Source organism: Rhinichthys klamathensis, unplaced genomic scaffold (assembly GCF_029890125.1).
Source record: "Rhinichthys klamathensis goyatoka isolate OS25496 unplaced genomic scaffold, OSU_Roscu_1.1 h1tg000438l_1, whole genome shotgun sequence".
Taxonomy (NCBI): domain Eukaryota; kingdom Metazoa; phylum Chordata; class Actinopteri; order Cypriniformes; family Leuciscidae; genus Rhinichthys; species Rhinichthys klamathensis.
In genome coordinates this window covers 1,042,501-1,062,832 of record NW_026606934.1, presented here as the reverse complement: position 1 = coordinate 1,062,832, position 20,332 = coordinate 1,042,501, and the positions used below count along the sequence as shown (strand labels likewise).

At 41.7% G+C, this 20,332-nt stretch overlaps 1 protein-coding gene across 1 annotated transcript in view; it reads left to right on the top strand.

The window, feature by feature from the left end:
- Positions 1-20,332, top strand: part of pemt (phosphatidylethanolamine N-methyltransferase) — a 109,687-nt gene that overhangs the window by 52,388 nt on the left and 36,967 nt on the right. The window contains exon 4 of the mRNA XM_056236108.1: positions 12,430-12,575. Within this exon, the coding sequence (XP_056092083.1) occupies positions 12,430-12,575 (146 nt within the window). The remainder of the gene's footprint in view (positions 1-12,429; positions 12,576-20,332) is intronic.

Below are 20,332 nucleotides of genomic sequence, written 5' to 3'. Positions count from 1 at the left end.
ACACTAAATACAGGTGTAAACGGGGTCTAAACATTTTGAGCTTTTGAACGAAAATTTTCATTTTTGGGTGAACTAACCCTTTAAGTGAAAGTTAGATGACGGCAAATGTAATCGAAGTATAAAAATAGGGGAAAAGAGCATGCAGAATTAAATATACAACATAGACCACGGTACCAATAAATCAAAAAGATCGATAACTGATACATTGTTGGTCCCTAAAAGATTGTCCTGACATGCACTAAGCTTCATACGCACATTTCCATTACCCTTCAAATTGCGCAAATTGAAATTGCGAATTGAAATTTCGCAAAATATCACAAAACAAGTTTTTACGCTCGCATGAGGCGGTTTTTCAGGCAATTCGAAAAAGGATTATTTCGCAAAACTGCAATGGAAACAGTTCCTCATTTACAGGATACGTAACAGTCGATCATTCTTTAAAGAAGGCGCTGTATGATTGGACAGAAGACGAGACGAGTTATTTATCAAACTCTTACAAAACAAAAGAATTACAGGAATTCTGGATTCTAAACAACAAAGAAATGCCACACTTTATCAAGAGTTTGAAGCAGAAATTAGAGAGAAACACCAGAAACGCCACAGTTTAAGGGGCTTTTCTTGCCATTAATGCTTGGAAAACACACTTACGACTCCTTCGATTTAAAAATAATGGCGATATACATAAACCTACCAACGTCCATAGCCATTATGTTTGTATTTAAGTTTTAGTCCCATAACATCAGTTAATGGAAACGCTGTCATTTCGCAATCGTTTTTTTATCGAACTTATGTGACCCTGGACCACAAAAGCAGTCTTATGTGTCCATTTTTTAAAATTGAGATTTGTACGTCATCTGAAAGCTGAATAAATAGGCTTTCCATTTAAGTGTGGTTTGTTAGGATAGGACGATATTTGGCCGAGATACAACTATTTGAAATCGGGAATCTGAGGGTGCAAAAAAAATCTAAACATTGAGAAAATCACCTTTAAATGTTTCCATTTCTGTTGGCGATTTTGCTGCATCCACTCACAAAAATAAAATTTGTATATATTTAAGGTAGGACATTTACTAAATATCTTCATGGATCATGATATTTACTTAATATCCTAATGATTTTTGGCATAAAAAAAGAAAAATCGATAATTTTGACCCATACAGTGTTTTGTTGGCTATTGCCACAAATATACCCGTGCGACTTAAGACTGGTTTTGTGGTCCAGCAGGGTCACATATCGGTCACAAATCTGGAATGGAAACACGGCTATGGATTGTGTTCAGTTTCATCGCTCTGATTTAAAGGGATAGTTCACTTTGAAATTAATTTTTGGTATGTTTTAGCTTACCTCAAGGGCATCCAAGATGTAGGTGTCTTTGTTTCCAGAGAAGTTTCAATTTTGATATTTTTAGGTCAAACCGTTCTTGTCTGTCAGTCATATAATGCAGGTCTATGGTCACCACCTCAAAGAGCACGCACAGAGAAGTCCAAATTAAACATGATTTAATGACTCGTAAATGTGAGTACACATTGAAGGCCTAAGACACGAAACGAGCGGTTTGTGTGAGAAAACCAACAGTATTTATATCGTTTTTACCTCTTGTAACCACAGCCACGTCCAAGTGATCTGAGGGCGCCGGCGCTTCGGTCTGTGCGTTACAAGAGGTAAAAACGATATAAATACTGTTGGTTTTCTCACACAAACCGCTCGTTTCGTGTCTTAGGCCATCAATGTGTACTTACATTTACGAGTCATTAAATCATGTTTAATTTGGACTTCTCTGTGCTGCTCTTTGAGGTGGTGACCATAGACCTGCATTATATGACTGACAGACAAGAACGGTTTGACCTAAAAATATTAAATTTAAAACTACTGCGGAAACAAAGACACCTACATCTTGGATGCCCTTGAGGTAAGCTAAAACATACCAAAAATTAATTTCAAAGTGAACTATCCCTTTAAAATGGCCGCCGTTTTGAGTGTTTCCTACTGAAGGCATCAGTCTGGCGAGCTCCAGAAGAAGGTTTGGCACGCGGTGACCTGACTCATTAAGCGCAGACATTGAAATCAAATGTTCCAGCTATTCCTGTGTGGGTTTGATCTGACCTGACCTCTTCAGTAGGCAATCACAATAAAACCTGCTTGCTTGAAATAAAGCCTGATCAACAGAGCTTCTTGAACCATTACAAAAGGATTTCTCAAGCCCGTAGTTTACCAATGCAAGACCTTTAGCACCATTGCTGGTGTGGGTGTCTCACGAATATCTGTGTTTCTCTTGAGAAAAAAGCCCACAGCTCTTCAAATACGCTTTGTGGCTTTCAGCATCGAGACAAAAGCTGAACTTTTTGGTTCAAAATGTTAAGTTTTGTGGAAAATATCTTATTAAAACTTTGACTCGCTGTGGGGGATTTTCAACACTTCCATGATAGTTTTTCTCTTATAAAAGTTTCTCCGATTGACTGATTGTCTTTAGCTTGATTTACATCGCACAGAAGAAAATTGTCAAGTAATTAATTTTTGCATTGCGTTATACTGTAATCCACATTGTTTTAGTAGCTTTACAGAATATCCTGATGTTAAGGTTTATAATATCTAAATGCTTCATAGTCGTATTTTGTATACAGATAAAGTTAGATATACTTATAATTCCAACTGTATATACTTTTGATTGAATAATTGTACACCCATCATACGTGTGTATCTTGTATCCATATAGTATCAACTGTGCCTACTGAAGAAAAAACATACAAAAAATGTATTTAAAATACATTTATTTCATACTAAGTATACATAACATATTTACTGACATATCGCTTTACACTTACTGATATAAATATTATAATTAAACTTTATTGCACAATGCGCATTTCTTAATGATAAGCCTAAAATGTGTTTTAATGTCACTATTATTAAGGATAGTATGATCTCTGTTTAATATAATACTTTAAATTCAAGATATTTAACGTGTACCTGAAGTATACTTGCAATAGTTTTAGCACAATCAAATATACTTATGGATATGGATTTTAGCACTATTTCCAGTTAACTCAAGTACATTAAGTATAAAATTAGTTGTTCCAATTTAGCAGACTTTGAGTATATAGTAGATCAAAAGTACAATTGCAGGGAATTTATATTAAGTATATACATTTAAATGTATTTTTTAGTATACTTAGTATAAAATAAAGGTATTTCAAATACATTTGATTTTAGTATAATACATTTTTCTCTTAAAATGATTGAGACCATTTTTATATTGAAATATAATTGAGATATTAAAGAGATGTGTGTATATATATATATATATATATATATATATATTTCTACAGGTCTGGAAAACTGGAAGGAACTTGTTTATTGTGGGTAATAAAAAGAAAATCCTCTCCAGCTCAGATGATTTAACACAATGTGAGAGATGTAGTCCGGTCATTTCATTTTGTTCACAGAGGATATAACAACTTCCCACCTTGAAAAATACTATTTTTGTCCTTTTTTTCTTTTCTTTTTCGTGTGAGTCACAAATGACTTGCCTACAAAAAGTTGCTAATAAATCTCATGTTATACTATGCTATTGCCAAATATTGGATTCAATCTTTTTAACTTCTTTCAACTAGCGCAGGTTTTGTACTTATTTTTGTAACTGATTAATCGTATGCCTCGAATAAGCTTGAATTAACTTTTCAATTAAAACACAGGTGCATAAGCTCAAGCATAAGCACAGGTAAAAGATAAAAAAAAAAACATTTGGAGAACTAATGATGCATTAAATGTTTTAAAAATGTTCATTCATTGTATTTTTTAAATGCAACTCATATCCTGGTTTTGGCCTAAAAAAAATACGCCATCCATTTAGCACACTATTGCTTTGTTTTGATTAGCGTCAGAGCCAGTGTTTTTATGGGGAAATCAAGATATTAGTTACTTTTAGTTGTTTACATTTAACTTTAAGTCATTTTACTTTAAAAGTGCATCTTTATTCCTGTTGAAGTTGTTAAAGTCGTGCATGAAAGGGAAGTTGTGCTGGTCTTTTCTCCTCTATTGTGTCATATATCCGAGTGAAACGCTTCTGGAACAAGAAGAAATGTGGGCGGGGCTTGATTTTGTCCGTGATGGATTGATTGGATGGTTGTGGTTTGCTATTGGCTGATCTCATGTGATTGACAGGTTGCCCCGCCCACATCATCAGAGAAGAGAAGAGATGCTGCAAGAGGAACTTATTCTGATGCAAGATTACCAGGAACAATAATGATGTGCACCGATAAATCGCTTAGAATAAATACTGCAATTTTCAATAAAAAATGGGAATGGTATATTTTCAAGTTTATTTATTTTTCATATACAAAAATGTCAAAGACAATTTGTACATTGAAATGCATTAGGTTGAGGCTCAGGCATTCAACAGTAGTGCAATATATACAATTCAATACAATTTATAGAGGGAAAAAGTAGATATTTACAGTACAGTATATAAATTTGCAAAACAAATATATGCAAAACAAATATATATTTTGATTGCATGGTGACTTTTCTGGATGTAGCCGTGACCCAGAAGCCCTGAAAACGCACTGAAAACTTACAAGGTGTTTTTTAAAGGCCGAAATGTACAATCAAGTCCCAAGTATTATTTTCCGCTTTGGTGTGAGAGCCTGAAAGAGAGGATAATCACTCTGCTCCTGCCTGACAGCCGGGACTGTGAGGGAACATCTCTCCTGCTGATTGTGAAAATTACCCACAGTAATGTAGAAGTCAGCTGGAAGTCCAGATGTGTTTGAACTGTCCTCTCTCTATGTGGGGAACATAAAAGAAAGTAGAGCAGTGGGTCTCTGAAAGGGGTCATGAACTGCAGGTTTTATAATGTTTCCTGGGGTGCACTTAGAATGTCAGTATGATTTTTTAAATCAATTGCAAAAATTTTCATAATTTAGAAATAAAAGGTATTTTCCTACCCAGATTTAATCCTCTGTTTTGAACGCTTTGTTTAAAGGGGTGTGTCTGTGTGAGACTTCAGTGTAAACGCCCACTGCTGTGATTGGCTGTGTGACTTCAGTGTAAACGCCCACTGCTGTGATTGGCTGTGTGACTTCAGTGTAAACGCCCACTGCTGTGATTGGCTGTGAGACTTCAGTGTAAACGCCCACTGCTGTGATTGGCTGTGTGACTTCAGTGTAAACGCCCACTGCTGTGATTGGCTGTGAGACTTCAGTGTAAACGCCCACTGCTGTGATTGGCTGTGAGACTTCAGTGTAAACGCCCAGTGCTGTGATTGGCTGTGAGACTTCAGTGTAAACGCCCACTGCTGTGATTGGCTGTGAGACTTCAGTGTAAACGCCCACTGCTGTGATTGGCTGTGAGACTTCAGTGTAAACGCCCACTGCTGTGATTGGCTGTGAGACGTCAGTGTAAACGCCCACTGTAAACGCCCACTGCTGTGATTGGCTGTGAGACGTTAGTGTAAACGCCCACTGTAAACGCCCACTGCTGTGATTGGCTGTGAGACTTCAGTGTAAACGCCCATTGCTGTGATTGGCTGTGAGACGTCAGTGTAAACGCCCACTGCTGTGATTGGCTGTGAGATGTCAGTGTAAACGCCCTCTGCTGTGATTGGCTGTGAGACTTCAGTGTAAAGGCCCATTGCTGTGATTGGCTGTGAGACTTCAGTGTAAACGCCCATTGCTGTGATTGGCTGTGAGACGTCAGTGTAAACGCCCTCTGCTGTGATTGGCTGTGAGACGTCAGTGTAAACGCCCACTGCTGTGATTGGCTGTGAGACCTCAGTGTAAACGCCCACTGCTGTGATTGGCTGTGAGACGTCAGTGTAAACTCCCATTGCTGTGATTGGCTGTGAGACTTCAGTGTAAACTCCCATTGCTGTGATTGGCTGTGAGACTTCAGTGTAAACGCCCATTGCTGTGATTGGCTGTGAGACGTCAGTGTAAACGCCCTCTGCTGTGATTGGCTGTGAGACGTCAGTGTAAACGCCCACTGCTGTGATTGGCTGTGAGACCTCAGTGTAAACGCCCACTGCTGTGATTGGCTGTGAGACGTCAGTGTAAACTCCCATTGCTGTGATTGGCTGTGAGACTTCAGTGTAAACTCCCATTGCTGTGATTGGCTGTGAGACTTCAGTGTAAACGCCCATTGCTGTGATTGGCTGTGAGACTTCAGTGTAAACGCCCATTGCTGTGATTGGCTGTGAGACTTAAGTGTAAACGCCCACTGCTGTGATTGGCTGTGTGACTTCAGTGTAAACGCCCACTGCTGTGATTGGCTGTGTGACTTAAGTGTAAACGCCCACTGCTGTGATTGGCTGTGTGACTTCAGTGTAAACGCCCACTGCTGTGATTGGCTGTGTGACTTCAGTGTAAACGCCCACTGCTGTGATTGGCTGTGAGACTTCAGTCTAAACGCCCACTGCTGTGATTGGCTGTGTGACTTCAGTGGAAACGCCCACTGCTGTGATTGGCTGTGAGACTTCAGTGTAAACGCCCACTGCAGTGATTGGCTGTGAGACTTCAGTGTAAACGCCCACTGCTGTGATTGGCTGTGAGACTTCAGTGTAAACGCCCACTGCTGTGATTGGCTGTGAGACTTCAGTGTAAACGCCCAGTGCTGTGATTGGCTGTGAGACTTCAGTGTAAACGCCCACTGCTGTGATTGGCTGTGAGACTTCAGTGTAAACGCCCACTGCTGTGATTGGCTGTGAGACTTCAGTGTAAACGCCCACTGCTGTGATTGGCTGTGTGACTTCAGTGTAAACGCCCACTGCTGTGATTGGCTGTGAGACTTCAGTGTAAACGCCCACTGCTGTGATTGGCTGTGAGACTTCAGTGTAAACGCCCACTGCTGTGATTGGCTGTGAGACTTCAGTGTAAACGCCCAGTGCTGTGATTGGCTGTGAGACTTCAGTGTAAACGCCCACTGCTGTGATTGGCTGTGAGACTTCAGTGTAAACGCCCACTGCTGTGATTGGCTGTGAGACGTCAGTGTAAACACCCACTGTAAACGCCCACTGCTGTGATTAGCTGTGAGACCTCAGTGTAAACGCCCACTGTAAACGCCCACTGCTGTGATTGGCTGTGAGACTTCAGTGTAAACGCCCATTGCTGTGATTGGCTGTGAGACGTCAGTGTAAACGCCCACTGCTGTGATTGGCTGTGAGATGTCAGTGTAAACGCCCTCTGCTGTGATTGGCTGTGAGACTTCAGTGTAAAGGCCCATTGCTGTGATTGGCTGTGAGACTTCAGTGTAAACGCCCATTGCTGTGATTGGCTGTGAGACGTCAGTGTAAACGCCCTCTGCTGTGATTGGCTGTGAGACGTCAGTGTAAACGCCCACTGCTGTGATTGGCTGTGAGACCTCAGTGTAAACGCCCACTGCTGTGATTGGCTGTTTGACTTCAGTGTAAATGCCCACTGCTGTGATTGGCTGTGTGACTTCAGTGTAAACGCCCACTGCTGTGATTGGCTGTGAGACTTCAGTCTAAACGCCCACTGCTGTGATTGGCTGTGTGACTTCAGTGTAAACGCCCACTGCTGTGATTGGCTGTGAGACTTCAGTGTAAACGCCCACTGCAGTGATTGGCTGTGAGACTTCAGTGTAAACGCCCACTGCTGTGATTGGCTGTGTGACTTCAGTGTAAACGCCCACTGCTGTGATTGGCTGTGTGACTTCAGTGTAAACGCCCACTGCTGTGATTGGCTGTGTGACTTCAGTGTAAACGCCCACTGCAGTGATTGGCTGTGTGACTTCAGTGTAAACGCCCACTGCTGTGATTGGCTGTGTGACTTCAGTCTAAACGCCCACTGCAGTGATTGGCTGTGTGACTTCAGTGTAAACGCCCACTGCTGTGATTGGCTGTGAGACTTCAGTGTAAACGCCCACTGCTGTGATTGGCTGTGAGACTTCAGTCTAAACGCCCACTGCAGTGATTGGCTGTGTGACTTCAGTGTAAACGCCCACTGCTGTGATTGGCTGTGTAACTTCAGTGTAAACGCCCACTGCTGTGATTGGCTGTGAGACTTCAGTGTAAACGCCCACTGCTGTGATTGGCTGTGAGACTTCAGTGTAAACGCCCACTGCTGTGATTGGCTGTGAGACTTCAGTGTAAACGCCCACTGCAGTGATTGGCTGTGTGACTTCAGTGTAAACGCCCACTGCAGTGATTGGCTGTGTGACTTCAGTGTAAACGCCCACTGCTGTGATTGGCTGTGTGACTTCAGTGTAAACGCCCACTGCAGTGATTGGCTGTGTGACTTCAGTGTAAACGCCCACTGCAGTGATTGGCTGTGTGACTTCAGTGTAAACGCCCACTGCTGTGATTGGCTGTGTGACTTCAGTCTAAACGCCCACTGCAGTGATTGGCTGTGTGACTTCAGTGTAAACGCCCACTGCTGTGATTGGCTGTGTGACTTCAGTCTAAACGCCCACTGCAGTGATTGGCTGTGTGACTTCAGTGTAAACGCCCACTGCTGTGATTGGCTGTGTGACTTCAGTGTAAACGCCCACTGCTGTGATTGGCTGTGTGACTTCAGTGTAAACGCCCACTGCAGTGATTGGCTGTGTGACTTCAGTCTAAACGCCCACTGCAGTGATTGGCTGTGTGACTTCAGTGTAAACGCCCACTGCTGTGATTGGCTGTGTGACTTCAGTCTAAATGCCCATTGCAGTGATTGGCTGTGTGACTTCAGTGTAAACGCCCACTGCTGTGATTGGCTGTGTGACTTCAGTCTAAACGCCCACTGCAGTGATTGGCTGTGTGACTTCAGTCTAAACGCCCACTGCTGTGATTGGCTGTGTGACTTCAGTGTAAACGCCCACTGCAGTGATTGGCTGTGTGACTTCAGTGTAAACGCCCACTGCTGTGATTGGCTGTGTGACTTCAGTGTAAGCGCCCACTGCTGTGATTGGCTGTGTGACTTCAGTCTAAACGCCCACTGCAGTGATTGGCTGTGTGACTTCAGTGTAAACGCCCACTGCTGTGATTGGCTGTGTGACTTCAGTGTAAACGCCCACTGCTGTGATTGGCTGTGTGACTTCAGTGTAAACGCCCACTGCTGTGATTGGCTGTGTGACTTCAGTGTAAACGCCCACTGCTGTGATTGGCTGTGTGACTTCAGTCTAAATGCCCACTGCAGTGATTGGCTGTGTGACTTCAGTGTAAACGCCCACTGCTGTGATTGGCTGTGTGACTTCAGTCTAAACGCCCACTGCAGTGATTGGCTGTGTGACTTCAGTGTAAACGCCCACTGCTGTGATTGGCTGTGTGACTTCAGTCTAAACGCCCACTGCTGTGATTGGCTGTGTGACTTCAGTGTAAGCACCCACTGCTGTGATTGGCTGTGTGACTTCAGTCTAAACGCCCACTGCAGTGATTGGCTGTGTGACTTCAGTGTAAATGCCCACTGCTGTGATTGGCTGTGTGACTTCAGTGTAAACGCCCACTGCTGTGATTGGCTGTGTGACTTCCGTGTAAACGCCCACTGCTGTGATTGGCTGTGTGACTTCAGTCTAAATGCCCACTGCAGTGATTGGCTGTGTGACTTCAGTGTAAATGCCCACTGCTGTGATTGGCTGTGTGACTTCAGTGTAAACGCCCACTGCTGTGATTGGCTGTGTGACTTCCGTGTAAACGCCCACTGCTGTGATTGGCTGTGTGACTTCAGTCTAAATGCCCACTGCAGTGATTGGCTGTGTGACTTCAGTGTAAACGCCCACTGCTGTGATTGGCTGTGTGACTTCAGTCTAAACGCCCACTGCAGTGATTGGCTGTGGGACTTCAGTGTAAACGCCCACTGCTGTGATTGGCTGTGTGACTTCACTGTAAACGCCCACTGCTGTGATTGGCTGTGTGACTTCACTGTAAACGCCCACTGCTGTGATTGGCTGTGTGACTTCAGTGTAAACGCCCACTGCTGTGATTGGCTGTGTGACTTCAGTGTAAACGCCCACTGCTGTAAATGGGCTGTGTGACTTCAGTCTAAACGCCCACTGCAGTGATTGGCTGTGTGACTTCAGTGTAAACGCCCACTGCTGTGATTGGCTGTGTGACTTCAGTCTAAACGCCCACTGCAGTGATTGGCTGTGTGACTTCAGTGTAAACGCCCACTGCTGTGATTGGTTGTGTGACTTCAGTCTAAACGCCCACTGCAGTGATTGGCTGTGTGACTTCAGTGTAAACGCCCACTGCTGTGATTGGCTGTGTGACTTCAGTGTAAACGCCCACTGCTGTGATTGGCTGTGTGACTTCAGTGTAAACGCCCACTGCTGTGATTGGCTGTGTGACTTCAGTCTAAACGCCCACTGCAGTGATTGGCTGTGTGACTTCAGTGTAAACGCCCACTGCTGTGATTGGCTGTGTGACTTCAGTCTAAACGCCCACTGCAGTGATTGGCTGTGTGACTTCAGTGTAAACGCCCACTGCTGTGATTGGCTGTGTGACTTCAGTGTAAACGCCCACTGCTTTGATTGGCTGTGTGACTTCAGTCTAAACGCCCACTGCAGTGATTGGCTGTGTGACTTCAGTGTAAACGCCCACTGCTGGGATTGGCTGTGTGACTTCAGTCTAAACGCCCACTGCTGTGATTGGCTGTGAGACTTCAGTGTAAACGCCCACTGCTGTGATTGGCTGACATCTTTGCATATGAAATAGCCAAATATTACACTCTCGAAACCAATCAGAGTCTCGTCTGCCATTCCCTTTAAAAGCCAGTTGTGCTCGCGCCATGGCGGATTGCTATTTACATGACGGAATTAGCGAGCGGAAAAACTGAACGCGTCTCTAGAGAGGAAACAGATCTGCTCGTGCGCGAGGATAAAGCTGTGTGTGTGTGTGTGTGTGTGTGTGTAAGGTTAAAGCGCAAACAGACCATCTACAGGACAAAGTCTACGCACGTTGTGGAGCCGCTATAGGCGCACATTACTAACGCGCTCTTTAAAGGCACACTGCGGAACTTTTGGCCACTAGTGGCGCTCGACCTGTAACTTTCACGTCTAGCGTCCCTAGAGGCCACAAGCTCCGCAGCACTGTCGCAAAAGTCAACAAACAGTCAACCGGTCCGCCCATAGACAGTGGGTCAGCCTCCCGTGTCTTTAGATTGTGTGTGCTTGCAGTTTTTGAGGCGGGCAGCCTGGCCGCGCTCGATTCCCTTATAGCAGTCTGCTGAGAGAGAGCGAGCGGCTTAGTGCTAACATGTCTGTGAGTGAATGTGGGCGCGGGACGGCGGGACGGGCACATTTACTGCACTAAAAACACGGTCGTCCTGAGCTGACTGTAACTTATGTGTGTTGGTTTCGTTTTACAGAAACCGTGGGACATGTTGTGTGTAGTGTTTGTGGGCACTGAGTCGTGGGAACGTTCACTACATTTAATGTACATTTGACATGAGTCGATTTTATTTGTTCGAGCCCTGCACTGTGGCGGGCTGTGTTTGTGTGTAGAAATGAACAACGGGCTGTGGGCATTTTATTACACTCATAACACCATCGGCTGTGGCCGAAATACCAGAAAATACTACACTGCTTATATGATTTATCTGTGTCACCTTGGAAACGGCATTTGTGTGCAGGCAAGCGTTAGCATCGGTCGGGCACCCCTCCTCCTCCTGTAGCTCACGCCAGCGAGCGAACGCTGGACCAATGGTGATCCTCGTCCTGGCTTTTCATTTGTCACTATGCCTTTTTCTTTTTTTAGTGTCCTCTGACAAAACCTTTGCCTTCTTCCTTGTAGCTGTTGGTTCGGCCATGACGAAAACATACAGACGGCAACGGCAATCAAACGCGAGTTGAGCACTCACGTCAGAATCTGAGGAAGTTGTGGGTGGTGGGGGAAGTGACGTATGCCGTAAAGCGGTCGAATTTTGTAGTTCTTTTTGTGCTCGGGTTCCTACCCGAACCCCGAAGTTACATAGTGCTAGGAAAAGCGAGACAGACACCTTCAGGCTACGGCAGACGTGTCATTCAACCTATTGTAAGTCGATGTACCATCTCAATGGGTTTTGGTAATATATTATAAAGGTTGAAAAGTTCCACAGTGTGCCTTTAAATAACAAAAAGCATATTGCGCCATTGACTTTAGACCAGGTTTTTGTTGGACAAAAGTCTATTTCAGTTCCTCAAAATAGCAACGCACCAACAGTGCACCTGAACACACACTCGTTCTCAGACCAGCAGCACATGGACGCACAGATGAGCGCAAATGCATTTGCTATTTAAACAACGTGGCGCAGGACATAAAAATGAAAACTGCGTCGGGCTGAAACTAGCAAAACACATACGTCGCGCCTGACGTTACATTGCACCGAGGGTATGATAGGGCTGGGATGCGTTGCTTCTTTTTAATTCACATCATTATGTATTACGTGACCAAACAAACACAGGCTGGAAGGTTATATTTGGACTTTGGTTTTTCACTCTCTGTCTCTCTGTGTCTCTCAGCATTACAGTGGCCATGAAGGGTCAGTCTCGCTGGGAGCCGCTGGATAATGCTCAGGTGTATTACACTGGAGCTGCTCTCCTCATACTGGGATCTGTGTTCGTCATCAGCAGCTTCATGGCTCTGGGCGTCACTGGCACTTTCCTGGGTAAATACATCCACTGATCCTTCTGTACCACATCCAGCCTTACTGCTCTCTGACCTTCCATACAGATACAGATACAGATACTTATGCATATTCATATACATATACTGTTCATATACATATATACACTCACCGGCCACTTTATTAGGTACCCCATGCTAGTAACGGGTTGGACCCCCTTTTGCCTTCAGAACTGCCTCAATTCTTCGTGGCATAGATTCAACAAGGTGCTGGAAGCATTCCTCAGGGAGTTTGGTCCATATTGACATGATGGCATCACACAGTTGCCGCAGATTTGTCGGCTGCACATCCATGATGCGAATCTCCCGTTCCACCACATCCCAAAGATGCTCTATTGGGTTGAGATCTGGTGACTGTGGAGGCCATTTTAGTACAGTGAACTCATTGTCATGTTCAAGAAACCAATTTGAAATGATTAGAGCTTTGTGACATGGTGGAAGTAGCCATCAGAGGATGGGTACATGGTGGCCATAAAGGGATGGACATGGTCAGAAACAATGCTCAGGTAGGCCGTGGCATTTAAACGATGCCCAATTGGCACTAAGGGGCCTAAAGTGTGCCAGGAAAACATCCCCCACACCATTACACCACCACCACCAGCCTGCACAGTGGTAACAAGGCATGATGGTTCCATGTTCTCATTCTGTTTACGCCAAATTCTGACTCTAACATCTGAATGTCTCAACAGAAATCGAGACTCATCAGACCAGGCAACATTTTTCCAGTCTTCAACTGTTCAATTTTGGTGAGCTCTTGCAAATTGTAGCCTCTTTTTCCTATTTGTAGTGGAGATGAGTGGTACCCGGTGGAGTCTTCTGCTGTTGTAGCCCATCCGCCTCAAGGTTGTGCGTGTTGTGGCTTCACAAATGCTTTGCTGCATACCTCGGTTGTAACGAGTGGTTATTTCAGTCACTGTTGCCCTTCTATCAGCTCGAACCAGTCTGGCCATTCTCCTCTGACCTCTGGCATCAACAAGGCATTTCCGCCCACAGAACTGCCACTCACTGGATGTTTTTTCTTTTTCGGACCATTCTCTGTAAACCCTAGAGATGGTTGTGCGTGAAAATCCCAGTAGATTAGCAGTTTCTGAAATACTCAGACCAGCCCTTCTGGCACCAACAATCATGCCACGTTCAAAGTCACTCAAATCACCTTTCTTCCCCATACTGATGCTCGGTTTGAACTGCAGGAGATTGTCTTGACCATGTCTACATGCCTAAATGCACTGAGTTGCCGCCATGTGATTGGCTGCTTAGAAATTAAGTGTTAACGAGCAGTTGGACAGGTGTACCTAATAAAGTGGCCGGTGAGTGTATATACATATGCATATAAATATACATATACATTACATGTATACATATTCATATACCGTACATACACTATCGTTCAGAAGATTGGGGTTGGTATAATTATTTAAAAAATATTCTGAAAGAAGTCTCTTAAGCTCACCAAGGCTGCATTTATTGGCTAAAATTGTGAAGTATTATTGTTAAGAAAAAACATTTTCTGTGTGAATATACAGTAAAGTGTAATTTATTCCTGTGATCAAAGCTGTATTTTCAGCATCATAACTCCAGTCTTCAGTGTCACATGATCCTTCAGAAATCACTCTAATATGATGATTTGATGCTCAAGAAACATTTAAATCTTTTGTAATAATATAAATGTCTTTACTGTCACTTTTTGATTATTTCATCCTTGCTGAGTTAAACATTGTGGAAACTCTTTTGAAAGCTTAGAAATTTTTTTTTTTACAGTGTATTTTCAGTTTTATATTGAATAACTGGGTCATCTAGTGCTCTGTGCACATCTACAGGCTTTCGTCCATATTAAGGGGACAGATCTGGACCCGAGGTTAAAGGGATAGTTCAGCCAAAAAATAAAAATTAGCCCATGATTTACTCACCCTGAACTCATCCTAGGTGTATATGACTTTCTTCTTTCAGACGAATACAATCTGAGTTATATGAAAAAATGTCCTGGCTCTTCCAAGCTTTATAATAGCACTAAGTCCATAAAAGTGCATCTGTCCATCATAAAAGTGCATCTGTTCATCATAAAAGTGCATCTGTCCATTATAAAAGTGCATCTATCCATCATAAAAGTGCATCCGTCCATCATAAAAGTGCATCTGTCCATCATAAAAGTGCATCCGTCCATTATAAAAGTGCATCTGTCCATCATAAAAGTGCATCTGTCCATCATAAAAGTGCATCTGTCCATTATAAAAGTGCATCTATCCATCATAAAAGTGCATCCGTCCATTATAAAAGTGCATCCGTCCATCATAAAAGTGCATCCGTCCATCATAAAAGTGCATCCATCCATCATAAAAGTGCATCTATCCATCATAAAAGTGCATCTGTCCATCATAAAAGTGCATCTGTCCATCATAAAAGTGCATCCATCCATCATAAAAGTGCATCCGTCCATCATAAAAGTGCATCCGTCCATTATAAAAGTGCATCCGTCCATCATAAAAGTGCATCCGTCTATCATAAAAGTGCATCCGTCCATCATAAAAGTGCATCCGTCCATCATAAAAGTGCATCCATCCATCATAAAAGTGCATCTATCCATCATAAAAGTGCATCTATCCATCATAAAAGTGCATCTATCCATCATAAAAGTGCATCCGTCTATCATAAAAGTGCATCCGTCCATCATAAAAGTGCATCCATCCATCATAAAAGTGCATCTATCCATGATAAAAGTGCATCTATCCATCATAAAAGTGCATCCGTCTATCATAAAAGTGCATCTATCCATCATAAAAGTGCATCCGTCCATCATAAAAGTGCATCCGTCCATCATAAAAGTGCATCTGTCCATCATAAAAGTGCATCTGTCCATCATAAAAGTGCATCCATCCATCATAAAAGTGCATCCGTCCATCATAAAAGTGCATCCGTCTATCATAAAAGTGCATCCATCCATCATAAAAGTGCATCTGTCCATCATAAAAGTGCATCCGTCCATTATAAAAGTGCATCCGTCCATCATAAAAGTGCATCCGTCTATCATAAAAGTGCATCCATCCATCATAAAAGTGCATCTATCCATGATAAAAGTGCATCTATCCATCATAAAAGTGCATCTATCCATCATAAAAGTGCATCCGTCTATCATAAAAGTGCATCCGTCTATCATAAAAGTGCATCCGTCCATCATAAAAGTGCATCTGTCCATCATAAAAGTGCATCCGTCCATCATAAAAGTGCATCTATCCATCATAAAAGTGCATCTATCCATGATAAAAGTGCATCTATCCATCATAAAAGTGCATCTGTCCATCATAAAAGTGCATCTGTCCATCATAAAAGTGCATCCATCCATCATAAAAGTGCATCTGTCCATCATAAAAGTGCATCCATCCATCATAAAAGTGCATCTATCCATCATAAAAGTGCATCCGTCCATTATAAAAGTGCATCCGTCCATCATAAAAGTGCATCCGTCCATCATAAAAGTGCATCTATCAGTGCATCTATCCATGATAAAAGTGCATCCGTCCATCATAAAAGTGCATCCGTCTATCATAAAAGTGCATCCATCCATCATAAAAGTGCATCTGTCCATCATAAAAGTGCATCCGTCCATTATAAAAGTGCATCCGTCCATCATAAAAGTGCATCCGTCTATCATAAAAGTGCATCCATCCATCATAAAAGTGCATCTATCCATGATAAAAGTGCATCTATCCATCATAAAAGTGCATCCGTCTATCATAAAAGTGCATCCGTCTATCATAAAAGTGCATCCGTCCATCATAAAAGTGCATCTGTCCATCATAAAAGTGCATCTGTCCATCATAAAAGTGCATCTATCCATCATAAAAGTGCATCCGTCTATCATAAAAGTGCATCCGTCCATCATAAAAGTGCATCTATCCATCATAAAAGTGCATCTATCCATGATAAAAGTGCATCTATCCATGATAAAAGTGCATCTATCCATCATAAAAGTGCATCTGTCCATCATAAAAGTGCATCTGTCCATCATAAAAGTGCATCCATCCATCATAAAAGTGCATCTGTCCATCATAAAAGTGCATCCATCCATTATAAAAGTGCATCTATCCATCATAAAAGTGCATCCGTCCATTATAAAAGTGCATCCGTCCATCATAAAAGTGCATCCGTCCATCATAAAAGTGCATCCGTCCATCATAAAAGTGCATCTATCAGTGCATCTATCCATGATAAAAGTGCATCTATCCATCATAAAAGTGCATCTGTCCATCATAAAAGTGCATCTGTCCATCATAAAAGTGCATCCATCCATCATAAAAGTGCATCTGTCCATCATAAAAGTGCATCCATCCATCATAAAAGTGCATCCGTCCATCATAAAAGTGCATCCATCCATCATAAAAGTGCATCTATCCATCATAAAAGTGCATCTGTCCATCATAAAAGTGCATCTGTCCATCATAAAAGTGCATCCATCCATCATAAAAGTGCATCTGTCCATCATAAAAGTGCATCCATCCATCATAAAAGTGCATCCGTCCATCATAAAAGTGCATATATATAAATTTTTATATAAATATAAATGTGCATTATTATATAAAATAACTAGCTTCAAAACAGAAACAGCTATTCAGTGCCATTATACAGTCCTTCCAGAAAAACACAGTTTTTTTGTGATTGTTGCGGGTAAAAATCCTTGATTTCGCGGCCCCGTTTTCTTTAAAAATGCGATGGAATATGCGGGATATTTATGCAATTTTTTGCAATGAAATTGCAGGAACTTGCAAAAATTGCGGTTTGATGAAAAAGCGAAAAAAAAGTGATCCCCCCAACACCCTGTTCTCACTAGGCTCCTGCCTTAATGTAAAGAGTCATTTCTTATTACTTCCTATGATAAGCAAGCATATACATCACAGAAAGTGCTGGAAATATTTAATTTCTCATCTTGTTTTATTTCAGACTGTAACGAGTGGAAATAAGGTGTGGCCCCTTTAAGAGCTGCGCTGCACTGTTGAATGGTCTGCAGTAACGTTATTATATTGTATGTGCGCCTCGAACACCCCATGTGTGCGGGTCATTTCTGTTTGATGCTACTACTTTTATCTTATTTTGTTTCATAAGTAACAATGTGGACGGTAGAACGTGTGACAGACAGTTATACGAGTTCGATTTGGGAATAAAGTGCGAGTTGTGAGAAGATGCCAATCGCCTCCGTGAGTCTGTCTGGCCTCTGCAATAACTCCAGCTGTGAGATATCCCTATTTTTCTTCTAACGCGTTACAAGACCTTAATAAACACATCAAACTTACAAAACATTGATGAGTCAAACAAGTTCTGTAGCTTTACTAGAGGAATATGCTACAACTTATGTAAAAATGAATAAATGAAATATTTTAAAATAAAGTGTGCTCCTGTTTTACAGCTTTTCGATGATGTTCACGTCGCGTAATTGCGTCACTTCATAACGTTCCCATGGCAACAGGGGGAAACGGCAGCTCTCGTGTGAAGCAAACGCAATATTTTTCAACTTTCTGCTCAGATATATGTGACTTTTTTGCGACGAAAATGCGGGGATTTTGAAAAAATGCGACCCCCGCATAAATATGCGGACTTTGGCTGATTATGCACTGAATTCAGCGATCGCATAATCGCGTTTTTCTGGAGGGACTTGGAAGAGCCAAGAAATGTTTTAATATAACTCAGATTGTGTTGGTCTGAAAGAGGAGTGTCATATACACCTAGGATGGCTTGAGGGTGAGTAAATCATGGCCTAATTTTCATTTTTGGGTGAACTATCCCTTTAAGTGTTAAGCCAGCACATCTATGTTATGGCACTTGATGTTCTGTGAGGATCTACTAGCACGTCTACACCTGACCTATACTGACCAGTTTAGTTTAGTTTCTGACACCTGTGTCTGACCAATCACAGTCAAGCAACACTCACAGTTATGAACTCGGAGAAGAGAGTTTAGATGCAGGTCATGCTGTCAGGCAGCTTTTACTGGACCATTTTACAACAGCGCCGGCCGTCCTGAAACACTTACTGTGTCTTTGCCATTATAAAAGCCATGAATGTTGTGCCAAAATGACAAAATTACAGGTGCTTTTGTAGCATTGTTTCTGTTTATGTCTAGTATTGCATCTGGGTTGAGCATCATTCAGGACAGATAGATAGATGGATGGATGGATGGATGGATGGATGGATGGATGGATGGATGGATGGATGGATGGATGGATGGATGGATGATTGGATGGATGGATTGGATGGATGGACGGATAGATAGATAGATAGATAGATAGATAGATAGATAGATAGATAGATAGATAGATAGATAGATAGATAGATAGATAGATAGATGGATGGATGGATGGATGGATGGATGGATGGATGGATGGATGGATGATTGGATGGATGGATTGGATGGATGGATAGATAGATAGATAGATAGATAGATAGATAGATAGATAGATAGATAGATAGATAGATAGATAGATAGATAGATAGATAGATAGATAGATAATAGATAGATAGATAGATAGATAGATAGTAGGGATCGACCGATATGGATTTTTTAGTGCCGATACCGATACCGATTTTTTTCCCATCAGCCTTAGCCGATGACCGATACGGGCTGCCGATTTTCTTGAGCCGATATTTGGAGCCGATACATTTTGCTCCCTCAATTTACATCATAAAAATGACAAGATGTTAACAAATGTTACAGGTCACAATTTAATAAAAGTAACATTTATTTAACGTAAAAAAATCAATATTTAACAAATAGTAAAAACATGTGAGGTAGAACAAGAACAAGTAGATAAACAATATTTAACAAATATTAAAAACATGAGGTAGAACAAAAAAAAGTTCACTGCTGAAAATAAATATTTAAGCATAAATAAAATAATTACACTATTGCACACAGTAGCAACCAGCATAATAAAGTAGGGGTGGGCGATATGAGCAAAAATTCATATCACGATATTTTTCACTGTCCGGACGATATCGATATTATATCGCGATATGAGAAAAAAAAAATTGGAATCACATTTTAGTACACCTTAGTTAAATTACAGGCAAAATATGTAGTTTAACACTAGATAACTAGAAAAAGGTGAGGCATTTCATTGGACATAGACCTGAAATGTGTTTTTTTATTGTGCCATTTTTTTTCTCAAAAAGTGCAAACGTGCAACATGAGGTAGGCCTGAATGCACTTGTTATGTCTTTCCACTTTTTGCTCGTCTTGTCATAATGAGAACCGGCAGCGAATGAAGACTTTATTGATTTTAGAGTGAGAGCCGTCTTCGGGTGTGCTCTGTCTCCGGGAATATCTGTTGTTATAGTTTTGCTTTTTTAAATTAGTTTTTATTTTAATATCGTTTTCAATTTTGCTTTAAATTTCAGTTTAGTTTTAGCTAGTTTCATGAATGGTTTTGTTAGTTTTTATTTTGCAAACACATTTCTATATAGTTTTTATTTTATTTAGTTTCAGCTTTAGTAATAATAGTTTAGCTTTAGCAGAGCAAGCAGAACACTTCCAGTGTAGACCAAAGCGAGACGTTTCATTTAAGTTTAATATTTGCACAGATTACAGTTAACTCTTGTGCAGACATCTTAATAATAAAAATAAAATAATGGGTTGAGATTGAACAAAGCACCAAATAAATAGAACTTAAAAGTATACAAGAAAAAAACAATGAACATTTTCATACAAAATAATTCATTAGTGTCAGGAGACAGAATAAAGGCCTACAGTTTGTACA